Source organism: Somniosus microcephalus, chromosome 25, assembly GCF_052327205.1.
Source record: "Somniosus microcephalus isolate GS21.2 chromosome 25, FLI_Smic_1.0, whole genome shotgun sequence".
Lineage (NCBI taxonomy): Eukaryota > Metazoa > Chordata > Chondrichthyes > Squaliformes > Somniosidae > Somniosus > Somniosus microcephalus.
This window is the reverse complement of record NC_141011.1, coordinates 55,031,078-55,054,044: the sequence shown is the minus strand read 5'-3', so window position 1 is coordinate 55,054,044 and position 22,967 is coordinate 55,031,078. Positions and strand designations below refer to the sequence as shown.

The following is a 22,967-nucleotide window of genomic DNA, read 5'->3' as shown; positions in this document are numbered from 1 at the left end:
TTATTGCAAGGGGGATGGAGTATAAAAACAGGGAAGTCTTGCTGCAGTTATACAGGGTATTGGTGAGGCCCACCTGGAATACTGCGTGCAGTTTTGGTTTCCATATTTAAGAAAAGATATACTTGCTCTCGAGGCGGTTCAGAGAAGGTTCACTCGGTTGATTCCGGAGATGAGGGGGTTGACGTATGAGGAAAGGTTGAGTAGGTTGGGACTCTACTCATTGGAGTTCAGAAGAATGAGAGGCGATCTTATCGAAACATATAAGATTGTGAGGGGGCTTGATCGGGTGGATGCAGTGAGGATGTTTCCACTGATGGGTGAGACTAGAACTAGGGGGCATAATCTTAGAATAAGGGGCTGCCCTTTCAAAACTGTGATGAGGAGAAACTTCTTCACTCAGAGGGTAGTAAATCTATGGAATTTGCTACCCCAGAGAGCTGTGGAAGCTGCAACATTAAATAAATTTAAAATGGAGATAGACAGTTTCCTAGCAGATAAGGGAATTAGGGGTTACGGGGAGAGGGCAGGGAAGTGGACGCGAGTCTAGATTCGGATCAGCCATGATCCTATTGAATGGCAGAGCAGGCCCGAGGGGCCATATGGCCTACTCCTGCTCCTACTTCTTATGTTCTCTTATGTACTTATGTAAGTTGGGAAGCATGTATAGTTTGGGTGTTACATGATAATAAATGGTAACCACAACTATTGCAAAGTTTAATCTTAATCAGATTTTGCAACTTGTAAAACAAAAAGTACTACACTTAGTCTAGTAGAAAAATTATTCTCCTTATCTGTTTATAAAACATCCTGACATTTATGTGAATACATATTCTAGTACAGACAGTTTCAGCCTGTATATGCATACAGTTTCATCCAACAGGCAGGGAGGACGAGCAGCATTTCAATCTGCATTTGAGTCACATCGAATCTACAGCAAAGAAACAGGCCGTTCGGCCCAACTGGTCCGTGCCGGTGTTTATGCTCCACACGAGCTTCCACCCACCCCTCTTCATCTCACCCTATTAGCATATCCTTCTATTCCTTTCTCCCTCATGTGTTTATCGAGCTTCCCCTTAAATGTATCTATACTATTCGCCTCAACCTGTGGTAGCGAGTTCACATTCTCACCACTCTCTGGATAAAGAAGTTTCTCCTGAATTCCCTATTGGATTTATTGGTGACGATCTTATATTTATGGCCACTAGTTTTGGACTCCCCCACAAGTGGAAACATCTTCTCTACATCCACCCTGTCAAACCTTTTCATATTCTTAAAGACCTCCATCAGGTCACCCCTCAGTCTTCTCTTTTCTAGTGAAAAGAGCCCCAGCCTGTTCAGCCTTTCCTGATAAGTATATCCTCTTAGTTCTGGTATCATCCTCGTGAATCTTTTTTGCACCTTTGCCAGTGCCTCTATATCCTTTTTATAATATGGCGACCAGAATGGTGCACAGTACTCCGAGTGTGGTTGTACCAAGGTTCTATACAAGTTTAATATAACTTCTCTGCTTTTCAATTCTATCCCTCTAGAAATGAACCCCAGTGCTTGTTTTTTTTTATGGCCTTATTAACCTGTGTCGCTCCTTTTAGTGATTTGTGTAACTGTACCCCTAGGTTCCTTTGCTTTCCTACCCCTTTTAGACTCTTATTATCCAAGCATTATGTGGCCTCCTTACCAGAATGCACCACCTCACACACATCTATATTGAAATTAATTTGCCAATTACACACCCATTCTGCAAGTTTATTAATGTCGTCTTGTATTTATTTGAATTTCCAGAGTATTTTCCAGAATTTTTTGATCTTGAACAACAGATTTGCAGTGAAATCAAAGTTGGCCAGGTAGGAATAATGGAAGCGATGGTGAGAAAAACTGAATTGTCAAATATTTGTACATTAATGTACTGTTTTGATTTTCACTACAGTTTTGACAGATCAGAAAATAGCTTTCAAGCGAAAACATCTTGGGCTAAATTTTCCAACCCCCTTGTCGCTTGTTTCTTAATAGATCAGGTTAGGAGAATTGCTCCATGATTTACTACACTATGTCCTCCCTCCCTCCCCCTACCCCCATTTTCTGGCAGGCAGCCCTGACAACACAAGATATGCCATTACCCCCAAACTGGGGCAGTCCGCAACGTCTGCCGAGGAACTACTTTCCATCCCAATTTTTCCATGTGTGGTAGTGACTGTCTAGTCGGAAACTCAACCAGGATCAAGAAGGCATCTCCATGGCTGGTGGAAGTCCTGTCCAGATAGGAATATGCCCAGTTGGAAAATCTAAACCTTTCTTAATTTCTTTAAATATTTTCTTTCTTTTTTTTTGAAGAGTTAAGTAGTATTCACAAACTTGAAAACAAATTGGTAATTCTGCATACTTTCCAGCATTATCTGGCAAGGTCTTGCCGTTTGTTCTAGGCATTCAATGACCAAGGAAAGGGCTGCTTTGTGACAAGCCAAGAGTACCCCAAAGTCTGAGCATTAATTCGTGCCGGGACTCTTGCCTGGGGGAATTCCCATGAAGAATGCCAGTAACGGCAACTTAAGCTAAGGGTGGGGAGAACCAAGTCACTGATAACGAGGGTCCTGGGAATTACGAGGGAGGCAAACAGTATCCATGTCTGGCTGATGTTTTGATGTGGTTTTTTAAATTCATTCACGGGATGTGGGCGTCGCTGGCAAGGCCAGCATTGATTGCCCATCCCTAATTGCCCTTGTGAAGTATGGTTGGTTTGACTGCGCTGCTTTGTGGAGAGGATTTGAGTCAGTAATGGAAGTCTTGTGCCCCTTTCCCACCATTATTAGATTCATGGGCCAAACCCAGTGGGTTCTGGGGAGAATAATAGAGGTAAATGAATCTGTCTGACTAGATGCATTCGTGACATCAATAGAAACTAAAGGATTTTTTTAAGTGTATGACATATTTGGAACATTGAATGAAACAGATGATTTACATAGAATTATACAGCCCAACCAGTCAATGCCTGCGTTTATGCTCCACGTGAGCCTCCTCCCATCCTTCCCAATCTAACTCTATCATCATAACTCTCTATTCCTTTCTCCCTCATATGCTTGTCTAGTCTCCCCTTAAATGCATCTATACTATTCGCCTCAACTACTCCCTGTGGTAGCGAGTTCCACATTCTCACCACTTGTCTGGCTATAAAGCTATGCATTAGCCTGTGCCCTAAGGTAATAAAACAGTGAAGACAAGGAAATGACTTTCAGTGGAATCAATACTAGCTGGGTCATAAAATATAACGTTACTGTAACCATGTGCTGTGGGATTGAATAGTAGAATGTGTCGTGTGCACCGCCCCAGTTTATGAGACCTATCTGTTTGAAAGGGAATTATAACATTTTATAAAGCTAAAGTGAGAGACTAAATTATTGAGTCGCAAACTTATTGAAAGATAGTATAGACATGTTATCATATCCCAGAACAAATGGCATAGTGGTAATTAACAAGTAAGGTGTATCTATTTACTTGATTCATTTTAGATCAATTGAAAATGTTTGGTGATTATTTCATGGTCTCATGCCACAAAGGCACTGATCCTGAGAGTATGCCTAGGATTTTCGCATACAGGCTTGGGGAGTCGGTGGAGCCCAGATCCTGAATGATGCCAGTCTAAAGGTTGATCAAAGCTGCCAGTAGTGGTACCACAGGCTCCTGAACTGAGGGCCCCCCTGCTACAAAGTGATCCATGTTCCATAAATAAAAGCTCGAGACCCTGGAGTCCGATCACCTTGGCAGATTTTATTAAACAGCACACATGGGTAATAGAAGCAAGCTATATGTCTATATACTCACCTGTAGGAGACTCATGGGGGTGAGGAGCAGCAGCAATCCAGGCTGGTCTTATCACTGAGTTCACCAAACAGAGGGTTTCATTCCATATTTATACCGTTCTTAAAACGCACCTCCTTGCATTGTTTCTTTGTCTGTAACTGTCATTCATACTGACTCAGCAGGTGTCACGTGACTGGTTTGATGCAAAATTGTGTTCTCGGTGCCTGAATTCTTACCTCTAGCAGTTCTCAAAGTTGCTGAATTTTGCATTCCTTACATTGTTGCACTGAACTCCTCTCGGTATTCTTCTATATAATATTGTATTTACTTTGACCACTTTAACTCTGGCACTAACTCTTCACCTGGTTCATTTTATGATTATCTAAACCTAATTCTAAGATTATATAACACTCATTCTAGCCCTATCTAACACTTATTCAAGTAAGTTATACTTGAGCAGCTAGTTGCACATTACATTGGCTGTATTTGTTCTGTTTTATCTGTCTCCCTGTCACCCAAATTCAGCGAATTCTCCGTGCTGCACTGCACGTACGCAGTTGTTCCTTCACATTATATGCTAACAATCCCATCATGCTCTATGCTTATGCCAAGCCATTTAGCCTGTCATGGTAGACTATTGGTACACTGTCATGGTAGATTATTCCTCACCCTGTGCAGTGTGCGTAGAGTTGAACACATGCTCCGTGGTTGACTGCATTGCTTCGATGGATTTGAAATGAGGGGAGAGGGACAAATGTTAGCAATTAGTGGCAAAGGAAAACAGTAGCAGATGACTGGCAGCTCTAAGCAGCACCAGGTTGTCATGCAGCGTGTGTGAGGGAGAGTTCAGTGCCAAGAGAAAAGGAGGGGAAGATGGCCAAACACTCTGCGTGACATATCCTCCGGCCTCACCATCTGCTTCTTACCCTCTCTCTGCCCACAACGTCTATGGCGGCCTCCTCCATTGGCACAACGACTTGGGAGATGGCGGCTCTCCTCTGGTTCAAGTCATGCGCCAGCTTGTCCTGCAATAAGAGTGGGAGCCTCTTCTTCAAGCAAAAGCGGGACCTGTTTATGGCTGGGTCGGACATCACCTCATACAGAAGATAGGTAACACATCAGGGCCAGAGTGAACTCCTGGACCAATTTTGATCACCTAAAGAGGTCAGACAGGAATTTTCCAGATTTTTTTCCCCTCAAATTGGCCGGGGTTTGTAATCTGGTTTTTCACTTCTCCCAGGAGATCACATGGCTTCAGGTGGGGTAAGGAATGTATATATTGTGATACACAAAGTATAAATTGTGTGGGATGGACCAGAGGGCCTTTTCCTGCCCGTCATTCTTCATATGTGTTAATGTGTGGCCTGTTGAAGGCCTTGTGAAGATGTGTGTTCCTGGCTGGGGTGGAGATCACCTTTTACAGAAGGTAAGTACTGTAGAAAATATAGGGACAGTGATCTCCTGGACGAGTTTCGATCGCCAAGATGGGTCGGAGTGGAATTTCCCAGATTTTCTTCTCCCAAATTGGCCATTGGGTTTTTTAATCTGGTTTTTCGCCTCTCCCGGGAGATCACATGGGTTCGGGTGGGATGGAGAGTGATAGTAGATTTGAGGTTAGGATCAGATCAGCCATGATCTTATTGAATGGTGGAGCAGGCTCGAGGGGCCGATTGGCCTACTCCTGCTCCTATTTCTTATGCTCTTATGTTAACTTAGCATAGTTTATATGGGGAGAGAAAGATGCAGCAGGCGTGAGGAAGAGAGTACGGTGATTGTGAGGGTAGTCTCTGGTGCACAGTGTGCAAGTGGAAGCAGAAGGAGGTGCAGGCAACTGTACTGCTCTGATTGGAGGAGAGGGCTGGGAAGCGGGGGAGGGAAAGCTTGTTGGTGCTGGGCTACAGTAAAGTGGTGCAGGGCTGAGATGAGAATAAGGGAGCAGTGAATGGGAGGCTTACCTTCTGGTCAAACCATTACATTTTTGGCTGCACCACTGTCAGGTCCTTGGAGCAATGCTTTGGGCATTCATTTGCTCCATCACCTCAGACATTTGTTGCCAGGCTATTTGGCAGGTCGCTCTTCTCCTATCAGCTGGGAAGAGGATCTCTTTCCTCCTGGTCACCTCCTCCACAAGAATTTCCACAGCACCATCTGAAAATCTGGGGACTCTTGTAGAAATCAGCTAGTCCAGCAGTAAACAAGGCAGCATAGGGAATGGTAATGTAGTGGTAATGTCACTGAACTAGTAATCCAGAGGCCTGGACTATTGATTCAGAGACGTGAGTTCAAATCCCACCACGGCAGCTGGGGAATTTAAATTCAGTTAATTAAATAAATCTGGAATAAAAAGCTAGTATCAGTAATGGAACCCATTGAAACTATCGAATTGTCGTAAAAGCCCATCTGGTTCACTAATGTCATTTAGGGAAGGAAATCTGCCGTCCTTACCTGGTCTGGCCTACATGTGACTCCAGACCCACAGCAATGTGGTTGACTCTTAACTGCCCTGTGCAATGGCCTAGCGAGCCACTCAGTTGTAACTAACCACCACAAAACATAATACGAATGAAACTAGATGGACCCCTTGGCACCGGCTACGGACACGGCAATGGCACACTAGCCCAGTCAACCCTGCAAAGTTCTCCTCACCAACATCTGGGGACTTGTGCCAAAATTGGGACAGCTGTCCCACAGGCTAGTCAAGCATACTCGCAGAAGTCCTAAACTCCTCCATCACCGTCCCTGGGTATGTCCTGTCCCACCGCAAGGACAGACCCTCCAGGGGTGGTGGCTCAGTGGTATACAGTCGGGAAGGAGTGGCCCTGGGAGCCCTCAACATTGACTTGGACCTCATGAATCTCATGGCTTCAGGTCAAGCATGGGCAAGGAAACCTCCTGCTGATTACCACCTACCGCCCTCACTCAGCTGATGAATCAGTACTCCGCCATGTTGAACACCACTTGGAAGAAGCACTGAGATTAGCAAGGGCACAGAATGTACCAAGAGTGTCTCGGTAGCACCACTACTGACCGAGCTGGCCGAGTCCTGAAGGACATAACTGCCAGTCTGGGCCTGCGAGAGGTGAGAACCAACACGAGGGAAAAACCTACTTGACCTCGTCCTCACCAATCTACCTGTCGCAGATGCATCTGTCCATGACAGCATTGGTAGCAGTGACCACCGCACAGTCATTGTGGAGACAAAGTCCCGTCTTCACACTGAGGACACCCTCCATCGTGTTGTGTGGCACTACCACCGTGCTAAATGGGGTAGATTCAGAACAGATCTAGCAGCTCAAAACTGGGCATCCATGAGGCGCTGTGGGCCATCAGCAGCAGCAGAATTGTATTCCACCACAATCTGTAACCTCATGGCCCAGCATATCCCTCACTCTACCATTACCACCAAGCCAGGGGACCAACCCTGGTTTATTACGGAGTGTCGAAGAGCATGCCAGGAACAGCACCAGGCGTACCTAAAAATGAGGCGCCAACCTGGGGAAGCTGCAACACAGGATTACATGCATGCTAAAAAGCGGAAGCAGCATGCTAAAGACAGAGCTAAACAATCCCACAATTAATGGATCAGATCAAAGCTCTGCAGTCCTGCCACATCCAGTCGTGAATTGTGGTGGATCATTAAACAACTAACAGGAGGAGGAGGCTCCATGAATATCCCCATCCTCAATGATGGTGGAGCCCAGCACGTGAGTGAAAAAGACAAGGCTGAAGAGTTTGCAACCATCTTCAGCTAGACGTGCCGAGTGGATGATCCATATCGGCTGACTCCCGAGGTCCCCACCATAACAGAAGCCAGTCTTCAGCCAATTTGATTCACTCCACGTGATATCAAGAAACAGCTGAGCGCACTGGATACAGCAAAGGCTATGGGCCCCGACAACATCCCGGCTATCGTGCTGAAGACTTGTGCTCCAGAACTAGCCGCACCTCTAGCCAAGCTGTTCCAGTACAGCTACAACACTGGCATCTATCCGACAATGTGGAAAGCTGCCCAAGTATGTCCTGTCCACAAAAAGCAGGACAAATCCAACCCGGCCAATTACCGCCCCATCAGTCTACTCTCAATCATCAGCAAAGTGATGGAAGGTGTCATCGACAATGCTATCAAGCGGCACTTACTCACCAATAACCTGCTCACTGATGCCCAGTTTGGGTTCCTCCAAGACCACTCGGCTCCCGACCTCATTACAGCCTTGGTCCAAACATGGACAAAGGAGCTGAATTCCAGAGGTGAGGTGAGAGTGACTGTCCTTGACATCAAGGCAGCATTTGACCGAGTGTGGCATCAAGGAGCCCTAGTAAAACTGAAGTCAATGGGAATCGGGGGGAAAACGCTCCACTGGCTGGAGTCATACCTAGCACAAAGGAAGATGGTTGTGGTGATTGAAGGTCAATCATCACAGCCCCAGGACATCGCTGCAGGAGTTCCTCAGGTTAGTGTCCTAGGCCCAACCATCTTCAGCTACTTCATCAATGACCTTCCCGCCAACATAAGGTCAGAAATGAGGATGTTCGCTGATGACTGCACAGTGTTCAGTGCCATTTACAACTCCTCAGATAATGAAGCAGTCCATGCCCGCATGCAACAAGACCTGGACGACGTTCAGGCTTGGGCTGTTAAGTGGCAGGTAATATTTGCGCCACAGAAGTGCCAGGCAATGACTATCTCCAACAAGCGAGAGTCTAACCACCTCCCCTTGACATTCAATGGCATTACCATCGCCGAATCCCCCACCATCAACATCCTGGGGGTCACTCTTGACCAGAAACTTAACTGGACCAGCTACATAAATACTGTGGCAACAAGAGCAGGTCAGAGGCTAGGTATTCTGCGGCGAGTGTCTCACCACCTGACTCCCCAAAGCCTTTCCACCATCTACATGGCACAAGTAAGGAGTGTGATGGAATACTCTCCACTTGCCTGGATGAGTGCAGCTGCAACAACACTCAAGAAGCTTGACATCATCCAGGACAAAGCAGCCCGCTTGATTGGCACCCCATCCACCACCTTAAACATTCACTCCCTCCACCATCGGCGCACCGTGGCTGCAGTGTGTACCATCTACAAGATGCACTGCAACAACTCGCCAAGGCTTCTTCGGCAGCACCTCCCAAACCAGCGACCTCTTCCACCTAGAAGGACAAGGGCAGCAGACGCATGGGAACACCACCACCTCCAAGTTCTCCTCCAAGTCACATACCATCCTGACTTGGAAGTATATCGTCGATCCTTCATCGTCGCTGGGTCAAAATCCTGGAACTCCCTCCCTAACAGCACTGTGGGAGTACCTTCACCACACGGACTGCAGCGGTTCAAGGCGGTGGCTCACCACCACCTTCTCAAGGGCACTTAGGGATGGGCAATAAATGCTGGTCTTGCCAGCAACACCCACATCCCATAAGCGAATTAAAAAAAAAAAATAGGCAAAGAGCTCCTCCCCTTAAAGTGGTGCAGGCTTCCTTTAAATCACAGGAGTACCGCTGGATTTCCTGCCCCATTAATGGGCAAGCTGCCAATATCTAATGCAAATAGCACTGACAGCTTGCCCTTCATGTTATAAGGAGCTACAAACCTCAAAATGCTTTGCACCTCTTGCCCATGTCATTGAGCAAATGCAGATGCCGGCCTGCTTCACACCATCTTGGATGCAAGTTGAAATTGCTCCGAATGTTTCTTAATTGATTCCAAGGTTTTCGCCACCACCACTTTGCCCGAAACTGTTCCAAGTGTTGCTCACTTTCAGCATGAAGGAGGACCGTCTAAAGTTACTTTTACTAGTTTGAATCTCTGTCCCCTTTTCCTCCTCCCGCTGTTTATTTTAAAGTATTATTCCAGATTAACCTTTTCCATACCATTTACTAACTCCTACACCTCTCTATAAGATCACCTCTCAGACGACTCTTTTCCAGGCTGAAATCCCAAGTCTCTCCAGCGTTCCCTCATAATCCCCAGGGCTCAGAATTGGGACGACTGCTGTTTGGAATTTACGTCAATAGAAATAAGAAACTCAATACAAATGAGTCAAATTTGCAGATGATAGGAAACTCGGAAGGGCAATTGAATTGAAAGAGGCAGCCCAGAAAATATATGTGGGCCAAACAACGGCAGGTGAAATTTAATGCAGACAGGTATAAAGTATTGCCCATTGGGAGGAAAAATAGGTGGTGCACATACTCTTACCTTATTTACATCAAAGTCATGAATTTTGCCGTGGGAGACTTTTTTTTTGTTCCTGTTTCCCTTGGAGGAAGTTCAGAATTTTTACTATCTTTTGGTCATCCTCAATTTCAAGACTATTTGCATGTTCTAATGTTCTCGCCTCTTCTCTGGCAGTCTTGTTACTGTAATGTTGAAAGATTTTTTTAATGTTATGTTTTGCCTCTGCAGCTATACTTTTTTTTAGATCTTTGCCTCTCTGATCTTCCCTTGAATTTTGTTTTGGATGTTCTTGTACTCATCCCAGTGAGCCTCTTCTCCTTTCTCCCTGAAGGATTAGTTGAGCTAATTTTCCCCATTTATGTCACTTTTAATTTGTTTGTTAACCCTTTGAGGTTCATACTAGTTCAGTCTGAGCTTGCCAATCTCAGGTATGTACTTGGCTTACGTGCCCAGCATTATTCTTTGAAAAGGTGTTCCATTTATTTTTGAATCTTCCCTCATCCCATTGAATTTAAAATGATAAACCTTGCTCCTGGTCTTGGGTTTAATTGTGTCCCAGTTCATGTTAATCTTGATCATTCTGTGGTCACTGTTCCCTGGAGGGCTAGCACTTCCATTGTCTTTACATTTATCAGATCAAAATGAGCACTGCCTCCCTTATGTACTGAGTCACGAAGCAGCCAGGCAGTGCATTTACCAATTCTGAATCTACACCACTTGGGTTTTCCCAATTTATATGAGGTTGATTGAACTCACCCATCAGCATAACGTCCTTGTACCCACGCACCCTTCTATGTCTTCATAGCGCAAACTCTCCCCTGTTTACCGGGTGGTCTGTAGCATACCCCTAGTGCTAGCTTTGATTTTTTTCCACATTAGCTATTTCTATCCAAAATAGTTATTTTTCTGTAACTTATCCCCCTCCCACAAGATTAATTTCTTTTAACTCCCAGTTGTCCCTGACATATATGACTACTGCACCTAACTTTCTGTCCTTTCTGAATGCTCTATAATCCTGGCTATTAAATTCATTTCCATCCTCTGGTTCAGCTGTTTGATATTCCCAGTAGATTGTAGTTGCCTACTACTGCAGTAGCTCCAGTTGAGTTATCCTACCTTTTTTTTTAATTCATTCAAGGGATGTGGGTGTTGGTGGCAAGACCAGCATTTATTACCCATCCCTAGTTGCCCTTGAGAAGGTGGTGGTGAGCCGCTGCAGTCCGTGTGGTGAAGGTGCTCCCACAGTGCCGTTAGGGAGGGAGTTCCAGGATTTGACCCAGCGACGATGAAGGAACGGTGATATATTTCCAAGTCAGGATGGTGTGTGACTTGGAGGGAATATATGCCAAAACATTGTTGGCCTTTTTGAGAGCAGTATGGTTAAAGGTAGCATTAAATCATCTCAGCAGCATCATGCTAAAAGATGGAGAATGCCTTTAAGATGTTGTTTGGTTCCTGAGAACATATTCTGTCACCTTTCTTGGCCCAGCTATTCACTGGGGTTCAACCTGAAATTACTGACTGGGTCAAGTGGAGAACGTGGCAATGTCATCACCTTTGTTTCCGTAACCTGAGGCCGTCCCACTCGGGAGCATTTGTAACTAGTTGTGCACTTCTTTATAAAATGACACTTCAGTGCCTTGAAATGTTCTCCAGCACGAGTCAGTGACTTCAGTAGAGAGAAGGTAAGAGAAATAAAAAAACATAATTGGCAATGTTGCAAGAGCTACTGACATGCTAACACAACAGGGGAAGCCTGGAAACCTGTTACGCTGATTTTTTAATCAGAAAATTAATCTTTACCCGTCTCTGAACTCTAGCCTTTTTTCATATATGTAATGAAGGGGGGGTCTCTGCGTCACAAAACAGAATAAAAACACTATAAAGGTTCAGCTGACGAAAGGTCATCGACCTGAAACGTTAACTCTAGGGGCTGGATTTTCATTCAGGAGTCGGGTGGGAGGCGGGACTACAACTTTCGGGGTTGTAGTCCTGCCTCCATCGAGATGTGGCCAATCCACGCGATTTGAACTTGATTGACCTTGTTGAGCCCGCCCAGTGGGCTCAGCAGGCCAATTAAGGGCCACCCGGCAACAGGTGACGTCACAGACTGAAATTTCATCTGTCAAGAGGTTTTGACAGATGAAATATCAGCGTTTCATAGCTGTTTGAAGCTGTCAAACACTGACAGTCTTACTTCTAAGTCCTTCTCCACAGACTCAGTTAGAAATCTCTCTTGCACAGAAAGCTGAAGGCTGTCACTTTTGACAGTTCGCAGCCATTCTGCTTTCTGTGCCGTTGAGATGAGGGACTCCCGAGACCTAAAGGAAGGAAGGCTGAAAAGGTAAGAAAAGGTCATTTAAACTTCTTTAAACACTTTAGACACATCAAACACACTTACCTTTGCACTCATGCACACACCACTCACCTGAACACCGACATTTTGACCCCTCCAAGCCCTTCAACCCGACGGCCCGCCTCGCAAACTTGGCGTGGTTTGGAGCCGTCGGGAATCCCACACTTCAACATTAAAAATAGGGATTAGGCTAAAAACTGCCTGTTAACTACCTGTTAACAGGCAGTTAATTGGCACTAATCCCTTCCCGCCTCGGGTAGGCGGGTCCCAGTGCGGGGCGGGTACCCGCCTCCTTTGAAACTGGCATGGAGGCGGGTTGGGTGCGGGATGGGGTCGGGACCCCTGATTTCGGGATTTTAATCCCCCACACGCCTCCAATCCCGACTCCACGGCCCAATGAAAATCCTGCCCTCTGTCTCTCTCTCCACAGATGCTGCCTGATCTGCTGAGTATTTCCAGCATTTTCTGTTTTTATTTCAGATTTCCAGCATCTGCAGTATTTTGCTTTTTATAAAGGTTCAGCTGTTCATCTGCGTTGTCACTGGTGCTGGCCACGTAATACATATGTGGAAGTTGACATTGACCTGACTGAAATTTTAGCCCTATAAATTATGTGACAACATTTATAACAAAGTCAAAATGAAGTGTTACTTTCATTATTTAGAAAGGGTGTGATCATTACATTGGGGAGTCATTAAAGGCTCCTCTATCTGCAAAGCGGGTGAAGTGTCTTGATGATTTAACACGGTAATAGTGCTGCATTAATTTTTGTCAGTTTTACAGTTCAGCTAATACACTTCAATGTTAGGGATGCTTGCCACACTCTTTTACATGCTTTTGAGGTGTAAAGCAACAACAATCATTTCCGTGGCAGTAAATGCTTTGTAGTGCTCCATTAATTTTTTTGTTATACTTGAATATAATTAATTTTTATTACTTCAGTAATTTACAAATATGTTGCAAATCTGCAAAAAAAAATTCTGTGCAATTTCTTTCGAGCAGCCTCATCTAAGATAAATGCCCATAACTGGTTTTGAAATAACATTTATCCTGAAAATTCCATCTCACCCCAGGTAGTTCTGAGCTGGAATCATTGAGAGAAATGTATTGTCCAAATGATACGGCAATACAGCCCCTGGAGTAAAGCTTGCATGGAACATTGCCTTTGTGGCAATAGGTTTCCCAAGTAAAATCAGTAAATGCTAGAAACACGCAACAAATCCATTAACATCTGCGAAGAGAAAACACAGATCAGCTTATCGGGTGCGGGCCCTTCTGCATCCTGAGGAGGGATCTACACCCAAAACGTGAACCTGTCTTTTTTTCTTTATGGATCCTGATTGCCCTGCTGTGTATTTTGAATATTCTCTTGTTTTTAAATTTCAGATTTACACTACCCACAGCTTTGTTTCTTTTTCTTTGTTTGGGTTTGGGTTTCTTGGTGTGCAGAATTTGACAGCCGGGACCACCTGCCAAGGATTGAAAACTAATGGTTTAAAATTGTGACCTTGATATATTTCTGTCATGAAAATAAAGCAACTCCATATATTTAAATGGTGAATTGACAGCTTCTTATAAAGTAATACATGAAAACTGCAAATTATTGCCTTGCAGCTGGCTTTTATTGAGGTACGGGTATTGAGTTGCTCTCTGCGCAAGTTTGACAGCCAAGGACACTGACCAAGGAATGAAAACTAGGCAAAAGCAAAATACTGCAGCTGCTGGAAATCTGAAATAAAAACAGGAAATGCTGGAAGTACTCAGCAGGTCTGGCATTGCACCATCATCCCTTTTGCCATTTAATCTCTCCTGCCTTCTACCCTATCACAGACCTTCCCTTTTATTAACCGTGGCTAACAAGGGAAATTAGGGATAGCATAAGATCCAAGGAGAGGACATATAAATTGGCTAGAAAAAGCAATAATCCTGAGGATTGGGAACAGTTTAGGAGTCAACAAAGGAGGACAAAGTTTGGTTCTGTCTTCACAAAGGAGGACACAAATAACCTCCCAGAGATGCCGGGGAACATCGGGTCTGATGAAAGGGAGGAACTGAAAGAAATCAGTATTTGTAGGGAAATGGTGTTCGGAAAATTGATGGGACTGAAGGCCGATAAATCCCCAGGGCCTGATGGTCTACATCCCAGGGTACTTAAGGAAGTGGCCCTAGAAATAGTAGATGCATTGCTGGTCATCTTCCAGAACTCGATAGACTCTGGAACAGTACCCATGGATTGGAGGGTAGCTAATGTTACCCCACTATTCAAAAAAGGTGGTAGAGAAAGAGCGGGGAATTATAGACCGGTAGTGAGGAAAATGTTAGAGTCTATTATAAAAGATGTAATAGCAGAGCACTTGGAAAGCAGTGACAGGATCGGACAAAGTCAACATGGATTTACAAAAGGTAAATCATCCTTGACTAATCTACTGGAATTTTTTGAGGATGTAACTGGTAAAATAGATAAGGGAGAACCAGTGGATGTGGTGTATTTGGACTTTCAGAAGGCTTTCGATAAGGTCCCACATAAGAGATTAGCGTGCAAAATTAAGGCACATGGGATTGGGGGCAAGGTATTGACTTGGATAGAGAACTGGTTGGCGGACAGAAAGCAAAGAGTTGGAATAAACGGGTCGTTTTCCGAGTGGCAGGCAGTGACTAGTGGGGTACCGCAGGGATCGGTCCTAGGACCCCAGCTGTTCACAATATATATTAATGATCTGGACGAGGGAATTGGATGTAATATCTCCAAATTTGCAGACGACACAAAGCTGGGTGGGAGGGTAAGCTGTGAGGAGGATGTCGTGAAACTCCAGTACGATTTGGACAGGTTGGGTGATTGGGCAGAAACATGGCAAATGCACTATAATGTGGATAAATGTGAGGTTATCCACTTTGGTGGCAAAAACAGGAAGGCAGATTATTATTTGAATGGCAATAGATTGGGAGAAGGGGAAGTGCAAAGAGACCTGGGTGTCCTTGTGCACCAGTCGCTGAAGGTAAGCATGCAGGTGCAGCAGGTGGTTAAGAAGGCAAATGGTATGTTGGCCTTCGTAGCAAGAGGGTTCGAGTACAGGAACAAGGATGTCTTGCTACAGTTGTACAGGGCCTTGGTGAGACCACACCTTGAGTATTGTGTGCAGTTTTGGTCACCTTACCTGAGGAAGGACGTTCTTGCCATGGAGGGAGTGCAGCGAAGATTCACCAGGCTGATACCTGGGATGGCAGGAATGACGTATGAGGAGAGATTGTGTCGATTGGGCTTATACTCACTGGAGTTTAGAAGATTGAGAGGGGATCTCATCGAAACCTATAAAATTCTGTCAGGTCTGGACAGACTAGATGCAGGAAGGATGTTTCTGATGGCCGGGGAGTCCAGAACCAGGGGTCATAGTCTAAGGATAAGGGGTAAGCCATTTAGGACTGAAATGAGGGGGAATTTCTTCACCCAGAGAGTGGTGAACCTGTGGAATTCTCTGCCACAGAGGGCGGTGGAGGCCAGTTCATTAAATATATTCAAGAAAGAGTTGGATATATTTCTTGAGGCTAAAGGGATTAAGGGATATGGGGAGAAGGCAGGGACAGGGTACTGAATTTGGATGATCAGCCATGATCTCATTGAATGGCGGAGCAGGCTCGAAGGGCCGAATGGCCGACTCCTGCTCCTATCTTCTATGTTTCTATGTTTCTTTCCTCCCCTCCCCCCTTGCCCTGCCGCTGCACTTGCTTAAAAACCTGTTATGTCTCTAACTTTTTCCAGTTCTGATGAAAGGTCATCGACCTGAAACCTTAATTCTGTTTCTCTCCCCCCAGATACTGCCTGACCTGCTGAGTATTTTCCAGCTTTTTCTGTTTTTATTATTAATGAAAACTAGGCACTGGTTTAAAAATGTGACCACCTGTGATGTACTTAACAGAACTGAGTCAGACCAGTATGATTGGCTACTGCTGAATCCATGCCATACAAAGGTCTTGTGGTTGTTTAGTAGCAATAACATTAATGGTATGGTAAAACCATCTTAATAATTACATGCATATTTTAAAGCTGTATAGACATAGTTCACCTCTGGGGACAAACTTTTTTTGTGAGATGGAGTATAAACATGGCAGCTCCAGCTGTCACCTGGGAAGAGATTTAACCGAGTAGCTCTCAATACAAAGCTAATATTGGTAAATTGACAGCTTCCTATGAAGTAATACATGAAAACTGTAAACTGCAAATCATTGCCTTTGCAGCTGGCTTTTATTGCCTTAAGTCATCAAGTGTCCTCTTGTTTACTGAAGCTTTTTTATTTTAGGTCACAGTGGATGAAATTAGCCCATTTGCTTCTATGAAGTTACCAATCATCTTTGCCCCTACAATCCCTGGCAAAGTACAGGCACATCTTGAGATAATATTTTCTGATCCAACATCCAAAAATGTAAGTCCCATATCTAGTCAGTTGATTTTATATATGTATATAATATATTTTGGAAAAAAAAATCATAAATTTGGAAAGATTTAAGTGTCTACATGGCTCAGTTGGTAGAGTGCTTGCCTTGGAGTTAGAATATAGTCCGTTCAAGATCCACTGTGGACTTGAACACATAATCTAGGCTCATACCTCAGTGTGGTTGGGAGACTATGCTGCACTGTCACAGGAGCAATCCTTCAGATGAGGAACCGGAGACCCACAAGACGTTACTTGCTATGTGAAAGCAGAAAACCGATGAAGGTATGTCCCAGAAGGGCTATATAATGGAGGGGGTGGGAAAGCTGACCAATAATGTCTTTAGCTGCAGTACATTATGGTTCCTCCAGCAAAAAAATATTAGTTAAATAAAACGATTCTTGATTAACACTCCAGTGCAACAAATGTGACAATTCACATAGAACACTGGATTGGTGGAAATCTATGGAAACATTCCTGAACAATTAGTCTCCAATTGTACCATTTCCACACAAGGAGTAACCAAACAGTGGCTTTAAACAGAGATACCAGATAAACATGGCTTCATTTTAGCAGCTAAATATCACAATACACTACCTGTAAGCAATGCCACAAGAAATTAGCTCATACACACGGGGATAAATTTTTGTCTTTAGCTCTCCTGGTGGACTGCACTGGGAGGATGTATTGGAAAATCACGGTACTCAATATTCCCTCCTTCATGGGCAGTGGCCCCTGATTTTCCAATGTACGCTGCTGCCATATGAGACATAAAAAATGAAAATTTACCCCATATAATATATTTTTTGTTGTCTTCCTGCATGTTTTCACAAACAAAACCTTGGTATTAAAAATGTACTGTTACCCATGTAAAAACATTCACCAGTACTAATATTTGAACGACACTTCGGGATACATTCCACTTATGTTTAAGTGAACAAAGCTCCAAATGTACGAATTTAGGGGGTGAATTTTTTGGGGGCTTCTCCCGCTGCCATTCCGTAATCTTGGAGGAAGTTCAGTGGAAATTTACGGCAGACGAGTCAATTAACCCCCCAGGTTCATTTATTCATTCTGCTTTCAGAAAGCCATTATCTATTACCTAGAGCTAAAGCGATCACCAAACTGTCCTTTGCATCATTTTCTCTATTATAAACTTCAAGGCATTTAAGTCACTTTAGTCAAGAGGATGGTATAGTCACAGAAATCAACCACCCTCATTTTGTGCTGGCCTGCAAAAATAAAACAGCACATTAAGAATTTCTACAAAGAGAAAAAAATTAACTTTCTTCAATCAGAATATTTTAATATAAGTTACAACATGCACAGAAAGTTTCATCTGTGGCAGTTTTAAAATCTAGAAACAAAGATTGTATTCAGAAAATTGTGTACTTTAATATGCTGTCATTGAATAATTCTCCTAGGCAGTACGGGTGAAAAAAAGTAAAGCAGCTCTTGTATGGAATAGTTCACCTAACATGGATTGTAGATCAGTTACTTACTACATCATTAAACAGAAATCATTAAACTTGTCTTAACAGAATATATTCAGAATAAATGCTGTTCTCTTATAAGTTGAAATCCAGATTTTGATTTTAGTTTTAAAGTTGTTCCGTAGTAGGAGAAATGTAAGGCATTTACTCGTAGCAGTGTGCTTATGTTATAAAGTGTAAAACAAGATTCAAGTGTCTTTATCTCACATTATGGAGAAAAGCTAACAGCAGATTAAAATAAACATTAGATACTGCAGAGTCAGATTCCTAAGGTGCTCTCTTTACAGTTGATTAATGACATCATTGCTCCATTGTTTTATATCATTGACAACACTGACTTGATTATAAAGAAACATAGGCTCTTTCACTCATGTTGTGCTTGCAGATTATGAGCTTGCATTGCTCACACAACCAGTATTTGTATAACCGCAGCTTTAATTAGAAGGGTGTAGGAATTGCCCAATTCCTATATAAGAACTGAGGTCGACTCAGGCGATCAAACAAACAAGTTTTAATGCAGAACTAACGAGTTTAAACAGTTTGTTGAGATCGATACAGGAGAACCACGAAAACAGGTCTTTGCTGGTTGGAGGCTCCATGAGGACTGCCAGGGCGGTCCCGTGGATGGCGTCATGACGTCATCACGTTTCTCCCGTGCTTGGATGGTCATGTGATTAGCGGCATGACGTCATCGCGTTTACCCGCGCTTTGCCGCAGTCTTAAAGGGACTGCGCCCCGTGCATGCAAACAGTATGTACAAACACAGAAATCACTAACAGACTGGTACAAGCTTAGGTTGGAGTAAAACCTCGTTAAAGGGAATTATGTACAGTTGCTCAAAGTCCCTCAGTGGCTCTGCCACAAGGGCACAGAAATCTTTTATGTGCTGCTGTTTCTATCATTTATACCTCCTTTATAAACCACTCGGCTTTGTGTGATGTGATTTCCCTCTAGCTGGTAAAATGGATCCATAGGCTGAAGAGTCACTTCCTATGTTGATGCTAGTCCAACACCAGCTGTTAGAAGGTGCACAATATGTACCAGGATCACCAGACAACCCTCCATTGTCATAGAAAGAGAATATATAAGAAAAATGGCTTTTTAAATGTATTTAAATATTTATGTAACAAATTAATTCGGAGGTTTCCATGATACTATGATATGAGCTTGTACTATTCCAGTTTCTATTCCACTACAAAGCAATAACATTCTTGGAATTGTTGCAATTGTTTAATTAAACACAGCAGGCTATGCAGATTAGCCCTGACAATTTTTTTTTTCCCACTCCTAAAATTAGATACCCATTAAGGTTCTAGCAGAGGCCATTGACGTACCAGTCTGGGTATCAAATCCTAATATAGACCTGAAAATCTGCATGTATGACCGGCTTTACCAAGATTCCATTTGCGCTCACAACAGGTAAGCTGATAAGAAGAAAGTGACCCTTTATGGTCGAGTGCATTTGATGTAAAGAGAATGGAGGTGAAATACATAGTGAGTCTGCAAAGGATGGCAGCACAGAGGCATTTCTCACTCAGATATAACAGACACATTTTCAGAAAATGATGCCTTGTGAAGGTCATTTTAAGCTCTGTGGCTTTCCCAAGAACATTACATAAATGGGATTCAGTTTTTACTTTTCCTCCCACATTGCTGATGCTTCCCTTAGCAATACATTTACTTGCCCCAATTCTTAGAAAAAGACATTTTAAACAAAGAAATAACAGTTTGATTTTGTTTTTTGAAGATCTTAAGACTAGTCATTTATTCATTTTGCTTTGCTGAAAAAAGCTCATAGTAGAATTATGAAGCAGTATGCAGATGTATCCTTATGGGTGCTGCATTACATAAGAACATAAGAACATAAGAAATAGGAGCAGGAGTAGGCCAATCGGCCCCTCGAGCCTGCTCCGCCATTCAATAAGATCATGGCTGATCTGATCCTAACCGCCAATCTACTATCACAGAACCATCTCCTGAATCTAACAGAATTAGACACACCAAATAGGAGCAGGATCAGGCTACATGGCCCCTGGGCCCGCTCCGCTACCCACAGGGCCATGTCCGATCCGAACCTAGACTCATGTCCAAATTCCTGCCCGCTCCCCGTAACCCTTAATTCCCTTTACTTCTAGGAAACTGTCTATTTCTGTTTTAAATTTATGTAATGATCACAGAATCACAGAAACCCCACAGTGCAGATAGAGGCCATTTCGGCCCATCGAGCCTGCACCGACACATATCCCACCCGATCCCCGTAACCCCACGTATTTAATCCCCCTAACACTAAGGGTCAATTTATCATAGCCAATCAACCTAACCCGCACATCTTTGGACTGTGGGAGGAAACCGGAGCACCCGGAGAAAACCCACGCAAACACGGGGAGAATGTGCAAACTCCACACAGAAAGTCGCCCGAGGCCGGATTCGAACCCGGGTCTCTGGCGCTGTGAGGCAACAGTGCTAACCACTATGCCACCGTGCTGCCTTGTAGCTTCTACAGCTTTTTGGGGCAGCATATTCCATGGACCTACCACCCTCTGAGTGAAGTAGTTCCTCCTCATCTCAGTTTTGAAAGAGCAGCCCCTTATTCTAAGACTATGCCCCCTAGTTCTAGTTTCACCCATCATCGGGAACATCTTCCCCGCATCCACCCGATCCAACCCCTTCACAATCTTATATGTTTCAATAAGATCGCCTCTCATTCTTCTGAACTCCAATGAGTAGAGTCCCAATCTACTCAACCTCTCCTCATATGTCATTGTTATTACTTATTCCATTATGCACTTGCACAAAATGATACTGTGTAACTATGCTCATCTAATACATTGCCTGCAGGTTATAAAATATCTGAGTAATATCTTAAAAGTTGCAAATGTTATGCTGTTGTCCAATCTTCATAAACCCAATACCTTCCAATCTCTTCCTCCTACAAAGATCTGCAAAAGTTTGCTGATGCAAAATTAATAATGGTTCAGGGGTTCATTACCAGTTCCATGATGTGTCCCTTGATTATATGTGCATTTTGCCTTTAAATACAAGAGCTATGTATTTGTACAGTTCTTACTACATTCTATTGTCTCTCTCATTATTATGGTGTATATATAAAGTAATTTGCCTACTGGTAGCCCTGCTACTTTATAGTAGTATTTATGTCTTATGCTGTGTTGTTATTTAAGTCATGCAGCTTCTGTTTTGCTTCCCGCCAGTTCCTTCTAATATTAACATAATGTTCATCATGCTTGCCTCCTCTTTTGCACATTTGGGGGCCATCCTCCCCTACCAGAAATGTCCTTGTAAAGGCTCCATTACAGAGGTCACCAGGACTTGCAGGAGCTGATGAGGAAACATTATGTTTTTTTTTGCTGGTTATTTATACTGTATTTGCACACTTCACAGTCGGGTTAACAGACTGTCCAACATCGATAGTAGTTCAGTGGTTTGTTAGCTGCTGGAGAAGCAGCAAAAGATCATTATTACAGAGATGTCATGACTGCCTGCTATTTTTTCATTATGACTAACAAAATTGGATTCTCCGGAATCACACGCTACAAACCCACAATTTCATTAAAGGATCCTTGATCTTTACATTAATCAGGTATTTCTTCAATTTTTCAAAAAAAATACAATGTCAACTCCTTATTTCACATAATTCAAGATAGGCATATTGTAAACCACATTTATTGAGCATTATTATTATTACTTCAGTAAAAAGTTCAAGAAATGGCAGTTTCTCCCTTTCATGCAAAGGAACATTGAAATGTACAAGACTGGAAAAAAAAAACTTTGCTTTCCATTGCAGGCTGGAGCCAAAATTCTTGCTCAGAAATTCTGTTGGAAGGTTTTTGGGAATGGATCTGGGGCAGGGCAGAACTTCAAGTGTCCATGGGAAACACACCTCTGGTGGGGTTGGCAGTGTAATGCGGCATTGGGCCCAAGAACACGATGGAACTGAATTAAAAAAACTTAACAATGCCGCCACTTTCATTGGAGGCCAGTTTCTGTGATTGATTGCTTTTAGAAAACTTTTTTTAAAATTTTAAATGCCCGCCAACATCCTCCGCAACCCTGGATGCCAGGGCGACACAGGTGTGCCCCTTTCATCCAGTGTTACTAGGGCACAAATTACAGGAAGTGTTGTGTGACATTTACCCTCATTTGAATGGCTTCATAAAAGGTTCAGAATTGTTGCTGGCAATGAAAGTGTCGGGGACTTGGTATAACCAGGTCCAGCACTATATATTCTGGCAATGACCGTGTCAGGGACTTGGTATAACCAGGTCCAGCACTATATATTCTGGCAATGACCGTGTCAGGGACTTGGTATAACCAGGTCCAGCACTATATATTCTGCCCCCGCCTGCCCGCATTACCTTGCTTTTGTAGCCCACAGCTGCCAATTTTGGGTCCTTAATTTTTTTGAGGAAGAGACTATCATATTCTCTCTTGAATTCACCATCAGTATCCACTTGCACACATTCACCGGTGTCTGTGTGAAGTAGTTAAATCTGAACTCTCAGTTCACTTTTCCTTTTCCGAGCGGGAGTCTATGCCCCCATTTCAGAGTTTGTGAGTATGTCAAGTGCTGCCATTTATTCGGGTTCAGTTCACCTTTTCTAAAATTTGTTTTTGTGGGATGTGGGCGTCGCTGGCAAGGCCAGCATTTATTGCCCATCCCGTCTCACGCCCTTGAGAAGGTGGTGGTGAGCCGCCTTCTTGAA

General features: G+C 43.6%; 1 protein-coding gene across 6 annotated transcripts in view; it reads left to right on the top strand.

The window, feature by feature from the left end:
• cfap74 (cilia and flagella associated protein 74) overlaps positions 1 to 22,967 on the top strand; it is a 306,038-nt gene that overhangs the window by 128,606 nt on the left and 154,465 nt on the right. For all 6 annotated transcript variants that reach the window (XR_015073585.1, XM_085967505.1, XM_085967502.1 and 3 more), the window contains 3 exons: positions 1,780 to 1,841; positions 16,622 to 16,744; positions 19,544 to 19,665. Coding sequence is in view for 5 of the 6 variants with exons in the window: in XM_085967505.1 (XP_085823631.1) it covers positions 1,780 to 1,841; positions 16,622 to 16,744; positions 19,544 to 19,665 (307 nt within the window). In the remaining variant the exon portion in view is untranslated. The remainder of the gene's footprint in view (positions 1 to 1,779; positions 1,842 to 16,621; positions 16,745 to 19,543; positions 19,666 to 22,967) is intronic.